At 40.4% G+C, this 23521-nt stretch overlaps 1 protein-coding gene across 1 annotated transcript in view; it reads right to left on the bottom strand.

The window, feature by feature from the left end:
• Positions 1-2788: 2788 nt before the first annotated feature.
• The window catches only part of LOC139474345 (mucin-2-like), a 33775-nt gene continuing 13042 nt past the window's right edge, over positions 2789-23521 (bottom strand). Inside the window, exons 3-7 of the mRNA XM_071257326.1 lie at positions 21970-22317; positions 15341-15394; positions 12842-13174; positions 5242-5335; positions 2789-3806 (exon numbers count right to left, since the gene is read on the bottom strand). Coding sequence (XP_071113427.1) covers positions 3320-3806; positions 5242-5335; positions 12842-13174; positions 15341-15394; positions 21970-22317 — 1316 coding nt within the window. The 3' untranslated portion in view covers positions 2789-3319. The remainder of the gene's footprint in view (positions 3807-5241; positions 5336-12841; positions 13175-15340; positions 15395-21969; positions 22318-23521) is intronic.

Raw genomic sequence — 23521 nt, 5'->3', positions numbered from 1 at the left:
ACAGGTAACTGTTATGTTACAAGGCCGTGTCACAAATGTTCGTCTCTGACAAGGAGCTGTTGTGTTACAGGGCCGTGTCACAAATGTTCGTCTCTGACAAGGAGCTGTTGTGGTACAGGGCCATGTCACAAATGTTCGTCTCTGACAGGTAACTGTTGTGTTACAAGGCCGTGTAACAAATGTTCCACTCTGACAGGTGACTGTTGTGTTACAAGGCCGTGTCACAAATGTTCCTCTCTTACAGGTAACTGTTGTGTTACAAGGCCGTGTAACAAATGTTCCACTCTGACAGGTAACTGTTGTGTTACAGGGCCGTTCTACAAATGTTCCACTCTGACAGGTAACTGTTGTGTTACAAGGCCGTGTCACAAATGTTCGTCTCTGACAGGTAACTGTTGTGTTACAAGGCCGTGTAACAAATGTTCCACTCTGACAGGTAACTGTTGTGTTACAGGGCCGTTCTACAAATGTTCCACTCTGACAGGTAACTGTTGTGTTACAAGGCCGTATAACAAATGTTCCACTCTGACAGGTAACTGTTGTGTTACAAGGCCGTGTAACAAATGTTCCACTCTGACAGGTAACTGTTGTGTTACAGGGCCGTGTCACAAATGTTTGTCTCTGACAGGTGACTGTTGTCGTACAAGGCCGTGTCACAAATGTTTGTCTCTGACAAGGAGCTGTTGTGTTACAAGGCCGTGCCACAAATGTTCGTCTCTGACAGGTGACTGTTGTGTTACAAGGCCGTGTCACAAATGTTCGTCTCTGACAATGAGCTGTTGTGTTACAGGGCCGTTCTACAAAAGTTCGTCTCTGACAGGTAACTGTTGTCTTACAAGGCCGTGTCACAAATGTTCGTCTCTGACAGGTGACTGTTGTGTTACAAGGCCGTGTCACAAATGTTCGTCTCTGACATGGAGCTGTTGTGTTACAAGGCCGAGTCACAAATGTTCGTCTCTGACAGGTGACTGTTGTGTTACAAGGCCGTGTCACAAATGTTCCTCTCTGACAGGTGACTGTGGTGTAAATGAGGAAGCAGTTCCGATTACACGTGACTGCCTCGAGGAAGCATTCTGTTGTGAGTGTCAGTGGTTATCAGATAACGCTCTGTAAACAAAAGTACTCGCACAAGTACCGCATTACTTCCTACATATAGTAACCGTTATGCATACATCCATACGCATGCAGTGCAACATCTGTACTGTGTTAATTCAGCTTTTTCTTGCAATTTCTTCTATCTCAGACATTAAAGGAGATACGAGTCTTGTTTCCTATACTAGTGGTGGCATGATAAGCAGAGGATGGACACGTGTACATATCACTTACCATAAATACCTATTGCGTGCACACCAGTTATGTGTTACAAATACATAGACACCTGCACGACCTGCGAATATTGCTGGATAATTGAGAGGATATCACATGAAGAACAAATGAGAAATTAATGGCACATAAATACGTAAATCAATGTCTCACTTAAAATACAACTTTCTTTCAATTTATTTAGAACGAATATATTTAGCATGTGGATCGTGAACAATTACACTGCCTTGAAGCATGTGGACCGTGAACAATAACACTGCCTTGAAGCATGTGGACCGTGGACAATAACACTGCCTTGAAGCATGTGGACCGTGACCTATAACACTGCCTTGAAGCATGTGGACCGTGACCAATAACACTGCCTTTAAACATGTGGACCGTGGACAATAACACTGCCTTGAAGCATGTGGATCGTGAACAATAACACTGCCTTGAAACATGTGGACCGTGGACAATAACACTGCCTTGAAGCATGTAGACCGTGGACAATAACACTGCCTTGAAGCATGATGACCGTGGACAATAACACTGCCTTGAAGCTTGTGGACCGTGGACAATAACACTGCCTTGAAGCATGTGGACCGTGAACATTAACACTGCCTTGAAGCATGTGGACCGTGAACAATAACACTGCCTTGAAGCATGTGAGTGAGTATGGTTTTACGCTGCTTTTAGCAATATTCCAGCAATATCACGGCGGGGAACACCAGAAATGGGCTTCACACATTGTACCCATGTCGGGCATCGAACCCGGGTCTTCGGCGTGAAGAGCTAACGCTTTAACCACGAGGCTACCCGACCGCCCCTTGAAGCATGTGGATCGTGAACAATAACACTGCCTTGAAGCATGTGGATCGTGAACAATAACACTGCCTTGAAGCATGTGGATCGTGAACAATAACACTGCCTTGAAACATGTGGACCGTGGACAATAACACTGCCTTGAAGCATGTAGACCGTGGACAATAACACTGCCTTGAAGCATGTGGACCGTGGACAATAACACTGCCTTGAAGCATGATGACCGTGGACAATAACACTGCCTCGAAGCTTGTGGACCGTGGACAATAACACTGCCTTGAAGCATGTGGACCGTGAACAATAACACTGCCTTGAAGCGTGGGGACCGTGAACAATAACAATGACTTGAAACATGTGGACCATGGACAATAACACTGCCTTGAAGCATGTGGATCGTGACCAATAACACTGCCTTGAAGCATGTGGACCGTGACCAATAACACTGCCCCGAAGCAGCATGTGCAGCAACCTCACAACGTAGTTAAGCATGATTTTAATTTTTATTAGTCCACATTAAACATGCTACCATTGCTCGGCTTCAGTCAATTATTGATGTTCTGTCCCGTGCTTCAAGTGGTGCTATCATTAAAGAACGCTTCAAACTGCTACAACTTAAAGATGTTAAACATACTCGAGTTGATACTGAAGAGAGGCAAGACAGGCAGACAGACAGGCATAACAACGACATGTATTTGTGGTGTATATTGTTTTATCATCTGAGTGAAATATATGCGTATATATCATTATTGTCATTTAGCGTATTGATCTGGCTGCTCGTCATGCCCATGACGATGACACAAAATAACATATTATATTACAGAACCTGTGATCTGGGATGGCCGGCCATGTCACAAACACAGGGACACAACTCTGCACTGTGAATTGTGCGGCCTTAGACCACCATAGTGTATCATCGATAACTCTTATCCATGACTAATGCGTCACATGTCCACCCAGTGTGTGTGCAGCAGCAGGCACAGCGGTGAGCTGGTGAGCATTTGATGTCACCAGCCTCCCTCACAGCAATATAAATACCATCTGCACCATGATCTGTAGATTTCATCGTATGTCCATATAATGGATCATTCGGTCATAAATGTCAAGAAAGGTCATTTGAATATGTTGGACATTAAGCTGGTGTACTTGGAGCTATGCATTATATGTCGGTATCGTACAGTTTGTGTGTGTCCCGGGATCACAGCCGTATGGATATAATGTTGTTCTCCTTCACTGCTTCAGAAGGAACAATAGTCGTGTAAGTGTGTTCATTGCTTTTCGTGTTGTTGTTGTTGGTCAACTTGCTATAGAGTTTAGCAGCTTCCTTTTTCTGTGATGCCTCCACAGGTTGAGGTGGGCCCACAGGTTGAGGTTGGCCTACAGTTTGAGGTGGGCCTACAGTTTGAGGTGGGCTTACAGTTTGAGGTGGGCCTACAGTTTGAGCAGGGCCTACATGTTGAGGTGGGCCTACAGTTTGAGCAGGGCCTACATGTTGAGGTTGGTCTACAGGTTTAGGTGGGCCTACAGGTTTACTTTCTGGAGGTTTTATAGTTTCATACACAGGATTGGAGTTTGGGACTCCGGAAGTTACGATGTTGTCATATACGGCAGACTGTCGTCCTTTCTCCGTGTCACGAGACACGAGATGTCCGGAGGGATCGGATTGCTTGGCTGTTTTGTGTTTTCTGTAAAAGAGATGACAACATGGCGATATTTGTGAAAAGGAAAATATCATTTCAACAACGTTTTGACGACTTGTTATGTGCAAGTACACACACATTGGCCCTTGTGAAGATTTTCAGAACTAAGGAATAACGATTTGATATTTAAGGATTTGTGTTTTTCTTTCAAAAGGAATGGTGGTTAAGTATTTCTATGGTGTTTTCACTGTGCAGTGTGACATTATGTGTCTACATCCGGCTTCAGATATACCCCGTGTGTTGTCTCTGTGCAGTGTGACATTGTGTGTCTACATCCAGCTTCAGATATACCCCGTGTATTGTCTCTGTGCAGTGCGACATTTTGTGTCTACATCCGGCTTCAGATATACCCCGTGTGTTGTCTCTGTGCAGTGTGACATTGTGTGTCTACATCCGGCTTCAGATATACCCCGTGTGTTGTCTCTGTGCAGTGTGACATTGTGTGTCTACATCCGGCTTCAGATATACCCCGTGTGTTATCTCTGTGCAGTGCGACATTGTGTGTCTACATCCGGCTTCAGATATACCCTGTGTGTTGTCTCTGTGCAGTTCGACATTGTGTGTCTACATCCGGCTTCAGATATACCCTGATTATTGTCTCTGTGCAGTGCGACATTGTGTGTCTACATCGGGCTTCAGATATACCCCGTGTGTTGTCTCTGTGCAGTTCGACATTGTGTGTCTACATCCGGCTTCAAATATACCCTGTGTATTGTCTCTGTACAGTGCGACATTGTGTGTCTACATTCGGCTTCAAATATACCCTGTGTATTGTCTCTGTGCAGTGTGACAATGTGTGTCTACATCGGGCTTCAGATATACCCTGTGTATTGTCTCTGTGCAGTGTGACATTGTGTGTCTACATTCGGCTTCAGATATACCCTGTGTATTGTCTCTGTGCAGTGTGACATTGTGTGTCTACATCCAGCTTCAGATATACCCTGTGTATTGTCTCTGTGCAGTGTGACATTGTGTGTCTACATCCAGCTTCAGATATACCCTGTGTATTGTCTCTGTGCAGTGTGACATTGTGTGTCTACATCCAGCTTCAGATATACCCTGTGTATTGTCTCTGTGCAGTGTGACATTGTGTGTCTACATCCGGCTTCAGATATACCCCGTGTGTTCTCTCTGTGCAGTTCGACTTTGTGTGTCTACATTCGGCTTCAGATATACCCCGTGTGTTGTCTCTGTGCAGTGCGACATTGTGTGTCTACATTCGGCTTCAAATATACCCCGTGTGTTGTCTCTGTGCAGTGCGACATTGTGTGTCTACATTCGGCTTCAAATATACCCTGTGTATTGTCTCTGTGCAGTGCGACAATGTGTGTCTACATCGGGCTTCAGATATACCGCATGTGCTGTCTCTGCAGGGATGCGCACTGATGGAGGGTGAATTGGTTTCAAACAAGTTACTTACTTCCGGCACCAGGTGATGACGACAATGACGACGATCAGGAAGGCTACTCCTCCGACTACTGCGCCGATGATGGTGCCGACATTGTCAGCTGGCCCTGGGGAGCATCGTATATTGAGCTTGTTTACCTAGTATACTCGTTTATACAAACACAACCTTTGATAACAAAACAACTCACATATATTGTTCTTAGACTCCGCGGATTACAAAGTAACCTGTATAGCTTCTTGTTAAATACAACGGATAACAAGGATATCCATATGACTTGTTGTTAAATACAACGGATAACAAAGATATCCATATGACTTGTTGTTAATACAACGGATGATAAAGATATCCATATGACTTGTTGTTCAATACAACAGCTAACAAAAATATCCATATGACTTGTTGTTAAATACAATGCATGATAAAGATATCCATGCGACTTGTTGTTAAATACAACGTATTACAAAGATATCCATATGACTTGTTGTTAAATACAACGGATGATAAAGATATCCACATGACTTGTTGTTAAATTACAGTATAGTGCAGTATAGTACGATAAAGTACGGTATAGTTCAGTATAGTACAGCATAGTACAGTATGGTACGGTATAGTACAGTATGGTACAGAATAGTACAGTATAGTACGGTATAGTACAGTATAGTAGTGAGTGAGTGAGTGAGTTGGGTTTAACGCCACTTTTAACATTATTCCAGTTATATCACGGCGTGTCAGCTTAATGTGGGAGGAAAGCCCGAAGTGATGCAGGTCTTGGACGTTTACCACTTCGGTGAAACCCACGAGCACGGGTATGGTGCTGACAAACCTAGAAACATAATCGGGGCGAACCGGGATTCGAACCCACAATCATAGGTTTCTGCATGCCCAAGGGACGCAACTCTGCACAGCGAATCGCGGCGCCTTAGACGACTGGGCCACCCGTGCCCCCTACAGTATAGTAACGGTATAGTAAAGTATAGTACTGTATAGTACGGTATATTACGGTATAGTACAGTAAAGAATGGTATAGTACGATATAGTTAGGTATAGTACGGTATGGTGCAGTATAGTACGGTATAATACTGTATAGTACAGTATAGTTCAGTATAGTACGGTAGAGAACGGTATAGTACAGTATAACACAGTATAGTACGTTTAAGTACAGTATAGTACAGTACAGTACGGTACGGTATAGTAAAGTATAGCACGATATAGTACAGTATAGTACGGTATAGTGCGGTATAGTACAGAATAGTAGAGTATAGTACGGTATAGCACGGTATAGTGTGGTATAGTACAGTATAGTATGGTATACTACAGCATAGTAAGGTATAGTGCGGTATTGTACAGTAAAGTACGGTATACTATAGTATTGTACAGTAAAATACAGTATAGTAGGGTAGAGTACAGTATAGTGCGGTATAGTACAGTATAGTACGGTATAGTACAGTATAGTACAGTATAGTAGGGTAGAGTACAGTATAGTGCGGTATAGTACAGTATAGTACGGTATAGTACAGTATACCACGGTATAGTATGGTAAATCACAGTATAGTATGGTAAATCACAGTATAGTACGGTATAGTACAGTATAGTACGGTATAGTACAGTATACCACGGTATAGTATGGTAAATCACAGTATAGTACGGTATAGAACAGTATAGTACGGTATAGTACAGTATAGTACGGTATAGTACAGCATAGTACAGTATAGCACGATATAGTACAGTATATTTCAGTATAGTACGGTATAGCACGGTATAGTATGGTAAAGTACAGTACAACAGAAAGAAATATTGCTAATCTAATGTCACCGTATACAGCACCCTAAATTATTTTCTATGACGTTGCTATTTGTAAATCAGGGACCTACGTTGCGAGCTTTTTTCCTCAATAATTTCGATCAATAAAGTCGCGAAAGTGGTACAGTATAGAATGGTTCAGTATTGTACAGTATAGTATGGTATAGTATAGCATAGTTCAGTATTGTACAGAACAGTATAGTAGAGTATAGCTCAGTATTGTACAGTATAGTATGGTATAGTAGAGCGTAGTTTGAAATCAGTAATGTACAGAACAGTATAAAGTCAATAAAGTCGCGAAAGTGGTACAGTATAGCATAGTTCAGTATTGTACAGTATAGTATGGTAAAGTATAGCATAGTTCAGTATTGTACAGTATAGTATGGTAAAGTATAGCATAGTTCAGTATTGTACAGAACAGCATAGTAGAGTATAGCTCAGTATTGTACAGTATAGTATAGCATAGGTCAGTATTGTACAGTATAGTATGGTATAGTATAGTATAGTATATTTCAGTATTGTAAAGTATAGTATGGTATAGTATAGCATGGTTCAGTATTGTACAGAACAGTATAGTAGAGTATAACTCAGTATTGTACAGTATAGTATGGTATAGTATAGCATAGTTCAGTAGTGTACAGTATAGTATGGTATAGTGTAGCATAGTTCAGTATTGTACAGAACAGTATAGTAGAGTATAGCTCAGTATTGTACAGTATAATATTGTATAGTATAGCATCGTTCAGTATTGTACAGTATAGTATGGTATAGTATAGCATAGTTCAGTATTGTACAGTATAGTATGGTATAGTATAGCATAGTTCAGTATTGTACAGTATAGTATGGTATAGTATAGCATAGTTCAGTATTGTACAGAACAGTATAGTAGAGTATAACTCAGTATTGTACAGTATAGTATGGTATAGTATAGCATAGTTCAGTAGTGTACAGTATAGTATGGCATAGTGTAGCATAGTTCAGTATTGTACAGAACAGTATAGTAGAGTATAGCTCAGTATTGTACAGTATAATATTGTATAGTATAGCATCGTTCAGTATTGTACAGTATAGTATGGTATAGTATAGCATAGTTCAGTATTGTACAGTATAGTATGGTATAGTATAGCATAGTTCAGTATTGTACAGAACAGTATAGTAGAGTATAGCTCAGTATTGTACAGTATGGTATGGTATAGTATAGTAAAGGTCAGTATAGTATAGTATAGTATAGTATAGTATAGTATAGTATAGTATAGTATAGTATAGTATAGTATAGTATAGTATAGTATAGTATAGTATAGTATAGTATAGTATTAAGCTGTATAGTTCAGTATTGTACAATATAGCATAGCATGGCATGGCATAGCATGGCAAAGCATAGTATTCAGTATTGTACAATATAGTATAGTATAACTATTTGTAAATCAGGGACCTCCCTTGCGAGCTTTCTTCCTAAAATAATTTGATTGATAAAGTCTTGAACGTGGTGTCTTTAAAACAATAATATCGTTGCATATTACAATTACTGATATTAAAACAAAACTACGTCGAATAACAAAATTTCTGCACCACACTTCTTACGTGAAATATGTGAGATGGGTGTTGGAAATCTGGGATTTTTTTCTGACGATAAAGCTCATATGGGGTGAGTAGTTCTGCTCTTTACGGTGTAGTATAGTACAGTATGGTACATTATGGTAGAGTATTGTTCAGTATAATACAGTATAGTTCAGTATGGTATAGTAAAGTTCAGTATTGTACAGTGTAGTATGATATAATACAGCATAGTTCAGTATTGTACAGTATAGTATAGTTCAGCACAGTGCAGTATACTTTAGTAGGGTACAGTATAGTATGATATAGTACAGTATAGTTCAGTATTGTACAGTATAGTATAGTTAAGTACAGTGTAGTATAGTTCAGTAGGGTACAGAATAATAGGATAAAGTACAACATAGTTCACTATTGTAAAATTACGCTGAAGTGAGTAGTGACGGCTTAACCCACACAGACCCACAGATCAGTACTGACACACACTGCACAGTTCGGTCTGCCTCACACACTCATCAGTATTGACACACACTGCACAGTACGGTCCCCCTGACACACAGACCCAAACTGACACACACTGCACGGTGCGGTCTGCCTGACACACATACCCACACTAACACACAGTGCACAGTACGGTCTGCCTGACACACTCATCAGTATTGGCACACACTGCACAGTACGGTCTGCCTCACACACTCATCAGTACTGACAGACACTGCACAGTTCGGTCTGCCTCACACACTCATCAGTATTGAAACACACTGCACAGTACGGTCCCCCTGACACACAGACCAGTTCTGACACACGCTGCACAGTAAGGTCTGCCTGACAACCAGACCAAAACTGACACACACTGCACGGTGCGGTCTGCCTGACACACAGACCCACACTGACACAAACTGCACGGTGCGGTCTGCCTGACACACAGACCCACACTGACACACACTGCACGGTGCGGTCTGCCTGACACACAGACCCACACTGACACACAGTGCACAGTACAGTCTGCCTCACACACTCATCAGTACCGACACACACTGCACAGTAAGGTCTGCCTGACGCACAGATCAGTACTGACACACACTGCACAGTAAAGTCTGCCTGACACACAGACCAGTACTGACACACACTGCACAGTAAAGTCTGCCTGACACACAGATCAGTACTGACACACACTGCACAGTAAGGTCTGCCTGACGCACAGATCAGTACTGACACACACTGCACAGTAAGGTCTGCCTGACACACAGATCAGTACTGACACACAATGCACAGTAAGGTCTGCCTGACGCACAGATCAGTACTGACACACACTGCACAGTAAAGTCTGCCTGACGCACAGATCAGTACTGACACACACTGCAGAGTAAGGTCTGCCTGACGCACAGATCAGTACTGACACACACTGCACAGTAAGGTCTGCCTGACGCACAGATCAGTACTGACACAAACTGCACAGTACGATTCCCCTGACACACAGACCAGTTCTGACACACACTGCACAGTACGATCCCCCTGACACACAGACCAGTTCTGACACACACTGCACAGTAAGGTCTGCCTGACACACAGACCCACACTGACACACACTGCACGGTGCGGCCTGCCTGACACACAGATCAGTACTGACACACACTGCACAGTACGGTCTGCCTGACACACAGATCAGTACTGACACACACTGCACAGTACGGTCTGCCTGACACACTCATCAGTATTGACACACACTGCACAGTAAGGTCTGCCTGACGCACAGATCAGTACTGACACACACTGCACAGTAAAGTCTGCCTGACGCACAGATCAGTACTGACACACACTGCACAGTAAAGTCTGCCTGACGCACAGATCAGTACTGACACACACTGCAGAGTAAGGTCTGCCTGACACACAGATCAGTACTGACACACACTGCACAGTACGGTCTGCCTGACACACAGATCAGTACTGACACACACTGCACAGTAAGGTCTGCCTGACACACAGATCAGTACTGACACACACTGCACAGTAAGGTCTGCCTGACGCACAGATCAGTACTGACACACACTGCACAGTAAAGTCTGCCTGACGCACAGATCAGTACTGACACACACTGCAGAGTAAGGTCTGCCTGACACACAGATCAGTACTGACACACACTGCACAGTAAGGTCTGCCTGACGCACAGATCAGTACTGACACAAACTGCACAGTACGATCCCCCTGACACACAGACCAGTTCTGACACACACTGCACAGTACGATCCCCCTGACACACAGACCAGTTCTGACACACACTGCACAGTACGATCCCCCTGACACACAGATCAGTACTGACACACAATGCACAGTACGGTCTGCCTGACACACAGATCAGTACTGACACACACTGCACAGTAAGGTCTGCCTGACACACTCATCAGTACTGACACACACTGCACAGTACGGTCTGCCTGACACACAGATCAGTACTGACACACACTGCACAGTAAGGTCTGCCTGACACACTCATCAGTACTGACACACACTGCACAGTAAAGTCTGCCTGACGCACAGATCAGTACTGACACACACTGCAGAGTAAGGTCTGCCTGACACACAGATCAGTACTGACACACACTGCACAGTAAGGACTGCTTGACGCACAGATCAGTACTGACACACACTGCACAGTACGATCCCCCTGACACATAGACCAGTTCTGACACACACTGCACAGTACGATCCCCCTGACACACAGACCAGTTCTGACACACACTGCACAGTAAGGTCTGCCTGACACACAGACCCACACTGACACACACTGCACGGTGCGGCCTGCCTGACACACAGATCAGTACTGACACACACTGCACAGTACGGTCTGCCTGACACACAGATCAGTACTGACACACTCTGCACAGTACGGTCTGCCTGACACACTCATCAGTACTGACACACACTGCACAGTACAGTCTGCCTGACACACAGATCAGTACTGACACACTCTGCACAGTACGGTCTGCCTGACACACAGATCTGTACTGACACACTCTGCACAGTACGGTCTGCCTGACACACTGATCAGTACTGACACACACTGCACAGTACAGTCTGCCTGACACACAGATCAGTACTGACACACTCTGCAGAGTAAGGTCTGCCTGACACACAGACCAGTTCTGACAGACACTGCACAGTAAGGTCTGCCTGACACACAGATCAGTACTGATACAAACTGCAAAAAAAACCGGTCTGCCTGACACACAGATCTGTACTGACACACACTGCACAATACGGTCTGCCTGACACACAGATCAGTACTGACACACACTGCACAGTACGGTCTGCCTGACACACAGATCAGTACCGACACACACTGCACAGTAAGGTCTGCCTGACACACAGATCAGTACTGACACACACTGCACAGTACGGTCTGCCTGACACACAGACCCACACTGACACACACTGCACGGTGCGGCCTGCCTGACACACAGATCAGTACTGACACACACTGCACAGTACAGTCTGCCTGACACACAGATCAGTACTGACACACACTGCACAGTACAGTCTGCCTGGCACACTCATCAGTACTGACACATACTGCACAGTACGGTCTGCCTGACACACAGATCAGTACTGACACACACTGCACAGTGCGGCCTGCCTGACACACAGATCAGTACTGACACACACTGCACAGTAAGGTCTGCCTGACACTCAGATCAGTACTGACACACACTGCAGAGTAAGGTCTGCCTGACACACAGACCAGTTCTGACAGACACTGCACAGTAAGGTCTGCCTGACACACAGATCAGTACTGATACAAACTGCAAAAAAAACCGGTCTGCCTGACACACAGATCAGTACTGACACACACTGCACAATACGGTCTGCCTGACACACAGATCAGTACTGACACACACTGCACAGTACGGTCTGCCTGACACACAGATCAGTACCGACACACACTGCACAGTAAGGTCTGCCTGACACACAGATCAGTACTGACACACACTGCACAGTGCGTTCTGCCTGACACACAGATCAGTACTGACACACACTGCACAGTACGGTCTGCCTGACACACAGATCAGTACTGACACACACTGCACAGTAAGGTCTGCCTGACACACAGATCAGTACTGACACACACTGCACAATACGGTCTGCCTGACACAGAGACCAGCACTGACACACACTGCACAGTACGGTCTGCCTGACACACAGATGAGATCAGTTCACGCCGGAACCGGTTGGGTCATACTAAACAGGTTGTGAAACTACGTACCAGTTGAAGTGGCCTGCCTCTCTGTCGACACACTGTTGCTGGCAGTCGTTGTCCCTGGACTTGTTGATGACGCTGACGAGGTGGTGGTTGTAGGCAACACTGCAGTTGTTGTCATCGGTGATACAGGCGTTGTCGTAGGCGTAGGCGTTGCAGATGGTCCTCTCGTGGTAGTTGATGTGGTTGTGGATGTGGTAGTTGATGTTGTAGCAGTTTGAGGTGTTGACGAAGAGAAACGAGTCGGTGGTGGCCTTGTGGTCGCTGGTGGGGCCGTGGGGTACGTAATGGTAGTAGTTGTTGTAGAAGTTGTCGTTGACGTCGTTGTAGTAGGGGCAGCTGGAATGACACAATTATGCCACGTTCATACATACTAACGGAAAAAAATAAATGTGCTTCAAATGTGCATTAATGTATTCTGAATTAAAAATGCTTCTTTCAATACATATTTATGAATGCAACTTTATGGTCGTGATTAACAACTCTACGTGCATGTTAATGTACGGTGCACATGCAGTTTGGATGTTACAGGTAGTTGTTTAATGTAAACAGCGCACAATGACTGTCAGCTGTCCCGTGTTCCAAGAAACATTTTGTTTTAACAGGAATAACGCTTACGTGATGCCACGGCTTGCTGAAAATCAACGTCTACGTGCTGTGGGTATGCTGCATCGAAAACATATTCTCCTTGACTTGCGACGGACCGGTCGTCCACGTGGGACGTCGCGTCAACAAGATAACCATATTCGGTTGTGCGTTTACGGAATCGACACCAAACTACCACATTAACATCTTGAACAAGTCCCAGCTTGAGACCAATGAGTGACAGAACCCTACGCAACCGGTTCAGGGAGCACAACCCTACGACGTTCAGCGATGCGCTCAATTTTGCTGCCACGTCACCGTCATCCTAGCTTGGTGTAGACAGCATCTGAGGTTCAGAAGACACGATTGGGACAGTATACTGTTGACAGATGAGTTGACGTTACTCAACGTCGTCAGATTGGGTGTGGGAGTACAATGGTATGGAGTGGCACCACAACTCATGGGCGAACACAAATCATAATTTGAATGTTGTCGCTACCAGGACACAGCAGGATAATGCCCACCCACATGTTGTGAAATACTTTTTGAGGCAGTATAACATTCTTGTACTGCCACGGCCGGTTGTTTCTCCAGATCACTTCCCCATATAAAAAAACCTGGGATGAAATACACCAACCCCTACGACAGGACCAGAACCAGCCGGTAACGCCAGCTCAGGATCAATGTTCGGTTGATATTTTGAACAACATCTCCCAGTCTGTTTTCTACCATCTGGAGACTTCAATGGGTGGCCGCTACCTTGCCTGTATCATTACAAATGGTGGTCACACCCAATATTGACATTGCAAGTTGAGTTGTTACACCACCCCTCTTTTAGGGCGTGTCGCTCTGTCTCCTGTTACTGGCTAGGAGTTTAGTCAATGAATTAGTTGTGATAAAACATTTATAAGACGAATGGCCAATATTATATTGTTATTTTCAAAACATGACATTTACACCACTTTATAACCAATGTTTCTTTCTTCCGTTAGTACATACATAATAACAGAATATTCCAGTACTTACGTGTTGTATGTTCCAGTATTTACGTGTTGTATGTTCCAGAATTTACGTGTTGCATGTTCCAGTACTTACGTGTTGTATGTTTCAGTACTTACATGTTGTATGTTCCAGTATTTACATGTTGTATGTTCCAGTATTTACGTGTTGTATGTTCCAGTATTTACGTGTTGTATGTTCCAGAATTTACGTGTTGCATGTTCCAGTACTTACGTGTTGTATGTTTCAGTACTTACATGTTGTATGTTCCAGTATTTACATGTTGTATGTTCCAGTATTTACGTGTTGTATGTTCGAGTATTTACGTGTTGTATATTCCAGTATTTACTTCTTGTATGTTCCAGTATTTACGTGTTGTATTTTCCAGTATTTACGTGTTTTATGTTCCAGTATTTACGTGTTGTATGTTCCATTCTTACGTGTTGTATTTTCCAGTATTCACGTGTTGTATGTTCCAGTACTTACGTGGTGTATGTTCCAGTACTTACGCGGTGTATGTTCTAGTATTTACGTGTTGTATATTCTAGTATTTTCGTGTTGCATGATCCAGTACTTACCTGGTGTATGTTCCAGTATTCACGTGTTGTATGTTCCAGTATTTACGTGTTGCATGTTCCAGTACTTACGTGGTGTATGTTCCAGTATTTACGTGTTGTATGTTCCAGTATTTACGTGTTGTATGTTCCAGTACTTAGGTGTTGTATGACCAATTCGTAGATGATGTTTGTTCCAATACTTACGTGTTGTATGTTCCTGTACTTACGTGTTGAATGATCCATTCTTACGTGTTGTATGTTCGAGTACTTACGTGCTGTATGTTAAAGTACTTACGTCTTGTATATTCCTGTACGTACGTGTTGTATGTTCGAGTACTTACGTGTTGTATGTTAAAGTACTTACGTGTTGTGGTGTGCACGGCGTTCAGGCTACAAGCAACTGTCAACGAATTTGTGGCTGAAAAGGTAGGAAATATGCTTTATATTTATGTCAAGCGATATACACAATTAATGTATTGCCTGGTCAGTGTGAAACAATTTTAAATAATTATTCCGTCTGTGTTGTCATTACTATAACACCAGCGCACGGGACACGGGCATAAGACACGACACTGCAATGGCAGTTGTATCTCTTACTTTGCAAACTTACGCATGATGTCTGCAGTCAGCAGAACGGTTTCAAATGAGTGTAATTAAGAAAGAATGAAGATAATTTTAACAAAAAAAACAGCGTTATCAGTATCTCCTGCCGTTGGGCACATTAGAAATATGTTTGTGAATATAACAAAACTCAGTCTTGACAAATATATCTTAGATAAGCATGCAAACTTATATTCAAGTAACGTCAGTAGTTTCTGAGGAAACGTGTTCCCATTTCACACAGTATGCACGAAGTTGAAAAGCACGGAACAAAGGTTTAACTCTCTTATCTCTTAGGTAAGCATGCAAACTTTCATTCATGTACCTTGAGTTATTTCTGAGGAAACTTGTCCCCATTTCATACATTATGTACTAAGTTGAAAAGCACAGATCAAGGGTCATACCATGAATTTACGACACCAAATTTGGAACCCATTTGAGATCATGACCAGTAAAGTCAATGTTTAAAATTTAATTTCTCTGACTTAAATAGTTTTTTCAGAAATATTGGTCCCCTTTTAGAAGCGCACGGACGGGCGGACGTACGGACGAATTCCGTGCCTATATCTCCGCCCCACATCGTGGCGGGGAAAAATTATTACAATCTCTACAGTCATGGGATAGTGGTATGGGTTCGAGATCTTCAGTCAGGAGATAGGGTCTCTGGGCTTCGTGGTGATCACGGTCCCTACAACTATGTCCTGACTGTTACTTTGTACTCTTAATATTAGCATACGTTTTAAGCTTGAGGGTGCGATTACCTTTGAATCTTTTTTTTTTTTTTTTTTTTTTTTTTTTTCCCCATCATTTAAAATACAAAGTATACATGGAACATATTACACTAAGATTAGCATGGTATATATTCAAATCGCCTTGTTGTAAAGTCAGTGGTTTGTTTCTCTGGTACATCTGGTAGATCTATATATAAGGTTTCTATACAGAATAACAGACAAATTGTAGTATTAAATCATATTTTGGTATTCTTGAATAATGTGTGGAATGAAGACCAAAAAGAGAAAAATTTAGCTTGTTTACAATTTGAGAAAGCAATAGATCTTGTAGCTTCATAATATTTAATTATTTCCCACTTTACTTGTTTAAAGTGTGGAATTGATTTCTTTCTCATTTGTTTATAAATTACAAATTTTGCAATTAAAAATATAATATTTACTGGGTGATTGTTTTTTCCTTTAAATCCAAATATAAGATTTTGGTTACTACAATCAATACTTCCTTCCACTGTTGTCCCTAACCAATCTTTCAAGTCCTCCCAAATATGAATTGTATATTGACATTCACAAAACATCATGGTTTCTGGGCAAGTTTTACAAAGGGTACATGTGGGGTATCTCCATAACCAATCTTAAATAAATAACTATTTGTTGCAAGAATATAGTGTAGTATCTTAAGGTGAAACCAAATTAGGCTTACACTTTGTGTACATCTATAAACCATCAAATTATATATTTCCCACTCCTCATTACTAAAATCTTTTTGTAAAACATTTTCCCACTTAAGCATACCATGGGTTTTTACGAAATTTGGTTGTAGAAGAGTGTTATAAAAGTCTTTACTTCCGCCTTTACAATTAATTATAAGTGATACATTAAACGGTAATATTGGTCGTAAATATATTCCCGTATAATTATCTAAATTGTTGGTTTTACAATATTGGTGGACAGCACTTAATCAACCTTGAAATGTAAGAAAATCAGTTTAGATTTTGTATGCTTCCACAAATTCTTCATATGTATATATTTCCCCGCTATCCTTCAATAAATCACAAATAAACATTAAACCTTTACAGAACCAATTTCCATAAAATACCGGTTTTCCCCCAATCATATTATTGTTATTATACCATAGAGATTGGCTTATAAATTCAATTTTAGTCTTTATTTTATTCATTCCCAGGTATCGCGACCATGCCTCCAAAACCTCTTTCCAAAATAAATTTACAACATTTGGGATGGTGTAAGTATCAATGTACATAGCATCTGCCATCCATAGTAATCTGTTTCTATTCGTTATACAATAAGAAACTAGAGTTGACCACTTGGACTGACTATACAGTAATCTCTTCACCCATACTATTTTTTGTGCTGCTATAACATCTTTTATAATGGGTACTTTAATTCCTCCATATTTTTTAGGTAATGAAATATTGCTTCTCTTGATTTTGTCTGGTTTACCCTTCCATACAAATCTAAAACTTTTTTTTGAAAATTTTCAATAGTTTCGATAGAAGGATTTGGTATTGCAGTGAATAAATGGTTTAGTTTTGACAATAGAAGGGATTTTAAGACTACATTTCTGCCTATTGGTGTCAAACTTCTTGCTGACCATTGATTCATTTCCTTTTCAATTTTTTTCCAGTTTTCCCTCATAATTAATCTCCACTAATTTTGCAAGGTCCACATCAAAATTTGTTCCTAACAATTTAAATTTTGTACTTGTCCAATCTAACTTCCATTCTTTACATAGTTTATACCGTGATCTCTTTTTGGATCCAATCCATATTATTTTGGTCTTATCTGTATTTACCTTTAATCCTGAAAATCTAGCAAAAAACTGTAATGTATTCATTACTGCATAGAGACTATTTTCTGTACCATCTAAACTTAGAGTAGTATCATCAGCAAATTGAGCTAAGATATGTTCTACATTTCCCATTTGAATTCCCTTAATCTTTTTGTTGCTCCTAATCATAATTGCCAGTAGTCAAGTCAAAGAAGTTTATTGTACAAAAGGCCACCGGCCCATATACAAGAAAGAGTTACGCATGGAGATACAATTATATATGTTACACATTAGGATATACACGTTGTTTGATTAATTCATTTCTTTTGGCTAATGCATGCTTAATATAAAGAGAGAGATTTAATATATTTGATTCGTCCTTTGTCGTCAGCATAACTACAAAGGCTTTTATCGGTGACATTGCTATTAAATAATCTTTTATATATTTCTTTCGGAGATCATTGTAAAATGGACAGACAAACACAAAATGAATTTCATTTTCTATCTCTAGATTACACAATGGACAAATTCTTTTCATTTTTTCAATGGACAGTTTTCTTCCTTCATTTACAAATAGGTCTAGCAAACCAAGTCGATATTTAATTAACTGTTTTCTTAAGTTTTCCGTAGTGAGTACTGATAAATATATTTCTGGTTGAAGTAAAGTCTTGAAAGTTTTGTAATATTCATAACGTGAACTCTGCTCTAAAGTGGAGTGCCATTCTTGGTAGAACATATTTATAGACCGATTCCGAAATTCATTAAGAAACATATTTACATTTCCAACTGACTGACATAGCCATATAAAACCAAAACCATGCGAAAATAAAAGATTTCTTATATGCGATGTCCAAGTATTCTTTCCCATGTTATCTAAATGTAGAAGCATGTTATAAGCTAATTTGGGGAGACGTTGTTCATGCATATGAAGAATTTTAAACCAGTATTTTAAACATCTGATCTGAGAATTAATATATAATGGGTATCTACCACATTCACCATAAACCATGCAATTTGGATCCGACACAAAGAAACTTTTTACATGCTAATAAATGAACCTTCTCTAAACAGTCATAACGTTGAAATCCCCATACTTCAGAACCATACAATAAAATTGGTTGTAACTGGGAATCAAAAAGCTTAAAGAAGATATTAGGTGACATCGATCCCACTTTATGAGAAATAGACATTACACTTATTAAAGCTTTCTTTGCACGCAAGGACAAGTCAAGGGCACATTTTTTCCAATTCATTGTGTTTGAGAACCAGATTCCTAAATATGAGTAGTGATCTACTATATTGACTAACTGGCCATCGAATGACCATCTCTCTTTCGACGCTATTGGACCACCTTTTCTAAAGATCACAATTTTAGTTTTTTCCAAGTTTACTGATAATTTCCATTCTTTGGTGTACGTACTTAAAATATTTAATTGCCTTTGAAGACCAACAACAGTATCTGACACTAGAATGACATCATCTGCGAAAAGTAGCATTAATATTTCTATCCAATCTGGGAACATTTGGATACCATGTTTACCACTGGCAGCTATTTCGTAATATAATTCATTAATGAAAAATGAAAATAAGATCGGACTCAAAATACAGCCTTGTCTTAGGCCCAAAGGACAATCAAAGAAATCTGTTAAACTATCCCCACAACGAACACATGATCTCACATTAGAATACATTGACTTTAGAATAGTAAACATTTTCCCACGTAAGCCAGCTTTTCGTAGACATGTCCATAGCTTAAAGCGATTGACAGAATCAAAGGCCTTTTTAAAATCTACAAATGCTACATACAGTTTATGCTTACGCCGTGACAAGGTTTTTATGAATAAGTGTAAATACATGATCTACGGTGGAATAACTTTTTCTGAAGCCAGCTTGAAATTCGCCCAATTTTGAAATTCTATTGTTTAGTATTGTAGTAAATACTTTTCCTAAAATGCTCATTAATGAAATACCACTATAGTTATCTGGGTCACTCCTGTCTCCTTTTTTATGCAGGGGGATTATTATAGAACATGACCAATTGCTTGGGAAAACTCCATTTTCAAATAGCTTGTTAAAACATTTGCAAAGAAAAGGCATAACTTCAAACTTAGAACACTTCAACATTTCGATAACTACATCATCAGGACCAGCTGCTTTTCCCTTCTTGAGGTGATTTATCGCATCTTATATTTCGTTTTCAACAATGGGTGAATCTAGCAGAACTTCATCAACATCCGTGTAGCATTCACTAAAATAATTTTGCATATCATCAGTTACCATAGTGAATATTGCATCATTTGAAAAAACCTTCTTAAAATGACTAAGCCACTGCGACTTTGTTATGTTATCTGTAGCAGAAGATCTATTCTTCAGAGATCGTACTTGTTTTCAGAACGCAGAAGGGTTGTTAATGGACTTTTTCAGTTTGTCTTGTCTATGTCTACGCATATCGAATTTGTATTTCCGACAGCAACTTTTATATTTATTCCTACTTTCGCAATATTGTTTTCTGTCAAGACTAGTACGGGTTGTTCTAAATTTTCGCAGCGCTTTGCGGGCGTTACGCCTTGCAATTCTACATCCAGTATTAAAAGTTTTAGTTTTATCCATGTTCAGTTTTAATTCTTTTCTCATACAAGCTGCTGCAGTTAGCATAATTTCAACAAAGTCATCAATTGCCCCCTCAATATTGTTATCAAGTTTATCTAGAAGTAACTGTTGAAAATATGTTATACTTTCTTGTATTTCAGCACGCATAATAAATAAATATAGTGATAATGGATCGCCCTGACGACAACCTCTAGTCAGTTTAATGAAAGAACTTGCAAAACCATTTACTAGAACACTTGATTCCATACCATTAAAAAATGTTTTTACCCACTGTTGTATACTTGGTCCAAATTTAAAAAATTCTAAAACATCTAAAATAAATTTTCTATCCACTGAATCGAAAGCTTTTTCAAAGTCTATGAGTAATAATAGACCAGGTATTTGGTATGTATCAGCATAATCCATCAAATCATATATAAGCCTCGTCACTTCTCCAATATATCTTCCAGGAACAAAACCTTTTTGGTCTTCATATATAACTTGGGGTAGTACTTTTTTAAGTCTGTTTGCAATTATTGCTGATGCTAATTTATATGAGGTATTCAAAAGTGATATTGGTCTCCAGTTTTTTAGAAATAATTTAGATTTGTTTTCTTTAGGCAAACATGTAATCAATCCTTGTTTTTGTGTTATTGATAAAGATTCATTTATGTATGCATAACTAAGAGAATTTATTAGATATTTACCAATGTCATTCCAAAAGAATTTTAAAAATTCTGATGTAAAGCCATCAGGTCCAGGACTTTTATCATTTTTCATATTTTTTAATGCTACAAGAGCTTCCTCATAAGATATTTCACCTTCTAAATCTAACGAAATATTTGTGTCTAGTCTTGGAATATTTATCTCAATGAAAAGCTCTTCTAAAATAATTTGTGTACATTCTTCACTGGAATATAATTTTGATAAAATAATTTTGTTTCTTCCAATATCTCATTTTGTTTTTTAATTACTGTTCCGTCACTTTTTATCAATTCACTAATAGATTTATTTAAAAAAATTCTATATTCTAAATGCAGAAAATATTTACTAGGTTTTTCCCAATACTCTATCCATTTTGCTTTTGACCTGACGAATAATCCCTGTGTCTTAAGTTTATATATATCCACCCTTTCTGCTTTTAGTTCATCTATGGTGCTCAATATTTTGGTCTTTTCCAATTCTAATTCCACATTATCTATTTTTGTTTCCAGATCATACAGTTTAGTTTCTAATTCTTTTTCTCTAGCAATATTTCTTTTTTAAGCTTGAGGGTGGGATTACCTTTGAATCTTATCCATACAAATTCTGCCAGATTGGTCAGCGTCAAGTAGAAGTAGCGATCTGACGTCTGCGCGAGACTCAGTGACGGCCATGTTGACGGAGAGCGGCAGTTGCGCTGCGGGAAGGCGGAAGTGCTGTTGTAGATACCCAGGGTTCCGCAGCCGCCGTTCGGTCCAGCCAGGCGGATGTCGATGCCTTCAATGACGACTGGGTTTGTGGTGGGTTGGTACATGGTGCAATAACACACGTCAGTGGGGAGCATGTACTGGTGGGTCGGGTCGTACAGGATGGAGACAGACTGGCCTACGGTGTAATTCGCAGCGCCACACATCGGGATGATGGACGACTCTGTCAGGACCAGAGAGATACATTCAACCAACAAATCCAATATGGCCGCCATTGAGGAATGACAATCTAGTAGATCTCGTTTCAGCATGACCCACAACCTAAATGTTAACCCCCATATCTGTACGGCTTCACTGCACATTCAACTCACATGCTTGTATGCAGGTTACCGGGTCTGTCAGAGAAGTGTCGGATAGATCCCTAATATCGGGTGGGAGGACAATTTAACTCAGACAGATCGCAGCTGAAAGACTTGTTGTATTATCGAGTGATTACTTGTTGTAATATACAGTACTTACGTGTTGTAAAATCGAGTACCTACTTCTTGTAATATGAAGTACTTACGTGTTGTATTATTCAGTACTTACGTTTTGTTTTATCCAGCACTTACGTGTTGTATTGTCCAGTACTTACTTGTTGCATTATCAAGTACTTACTTGTTGTATTATCCAGTACTTACTTGTTGCATTTTCCAGTACTTACTTGTTGTATTATCGAGTACCTACTTCTTGTAATATCCAGTACTTACGTGTTGCATTATCCCGTTGCATTATCCAGTACTTACGTGTTGTATTATCCAGCAATTACGTGTTGCATTATCCAGTACTTACGTGTTGCATTATCCAGTACTTACGTGTTGTATTATCCAGCACTTACGTGTTGCATTATCCAGTACTTACGTGTTGCATTATCCAGTACTTACTTGTTGTATTATCCAGTACTTAAGTGTTGTATTTTCCAGTACTTACTTGTTGTATTATCGAGTACCTACTTCTTGTAATATCCAGTACTTACGTGTTGCATTATCCCGTTGCATTATCCAGTACTTACGTGTTGTATTATCCAGCAATTACGTGTTGCATTATCCAGTACTTACGTGTTGCATTATCCAGTACTTACGTGTTGTATTATCCAGCACTTACGTGTTGCATTATCCAGTACTTACGTGTTGCATTATCCAGTACTTACTTGTTGTATTATCCAGTACTTAAGTGTTGTATTATCCAGTACGTAAGTGTTGTTTCATCCAGGACTTAAGTGTTGTATTATCAAGTGTTCTGTGTTCTATGTTCACAGCTGATTAATACATGAAATGTACAATTGTATGATTATTACTGCATTCATCGTTGCAGGGTGTCGGTTTGTCATCAGAGGTGACCACTACACAGACTTCACACCCTAGCCTGTGTCATCACGTTATGTCTAC

This window comes from Haliotis cracherodii, unplaced genomic scaffold (genome assembly GCF_022045235.1).
Source record: "Haliotis cracherodii isolate W230 unplaced genomic scaffold, xgHalCrac1.p SCAF_3, whole genome shotgun sequence".
Lineage (NCBI taxonomy): Eukaryota > Metazoa > Mollusca > Gastropoda > Lepetellida > Haliotidae > Haliotis > Haliotis cracherodii.
This window is presented reverse-complemented; position numbering and strand designations above follow the sequence as displayed.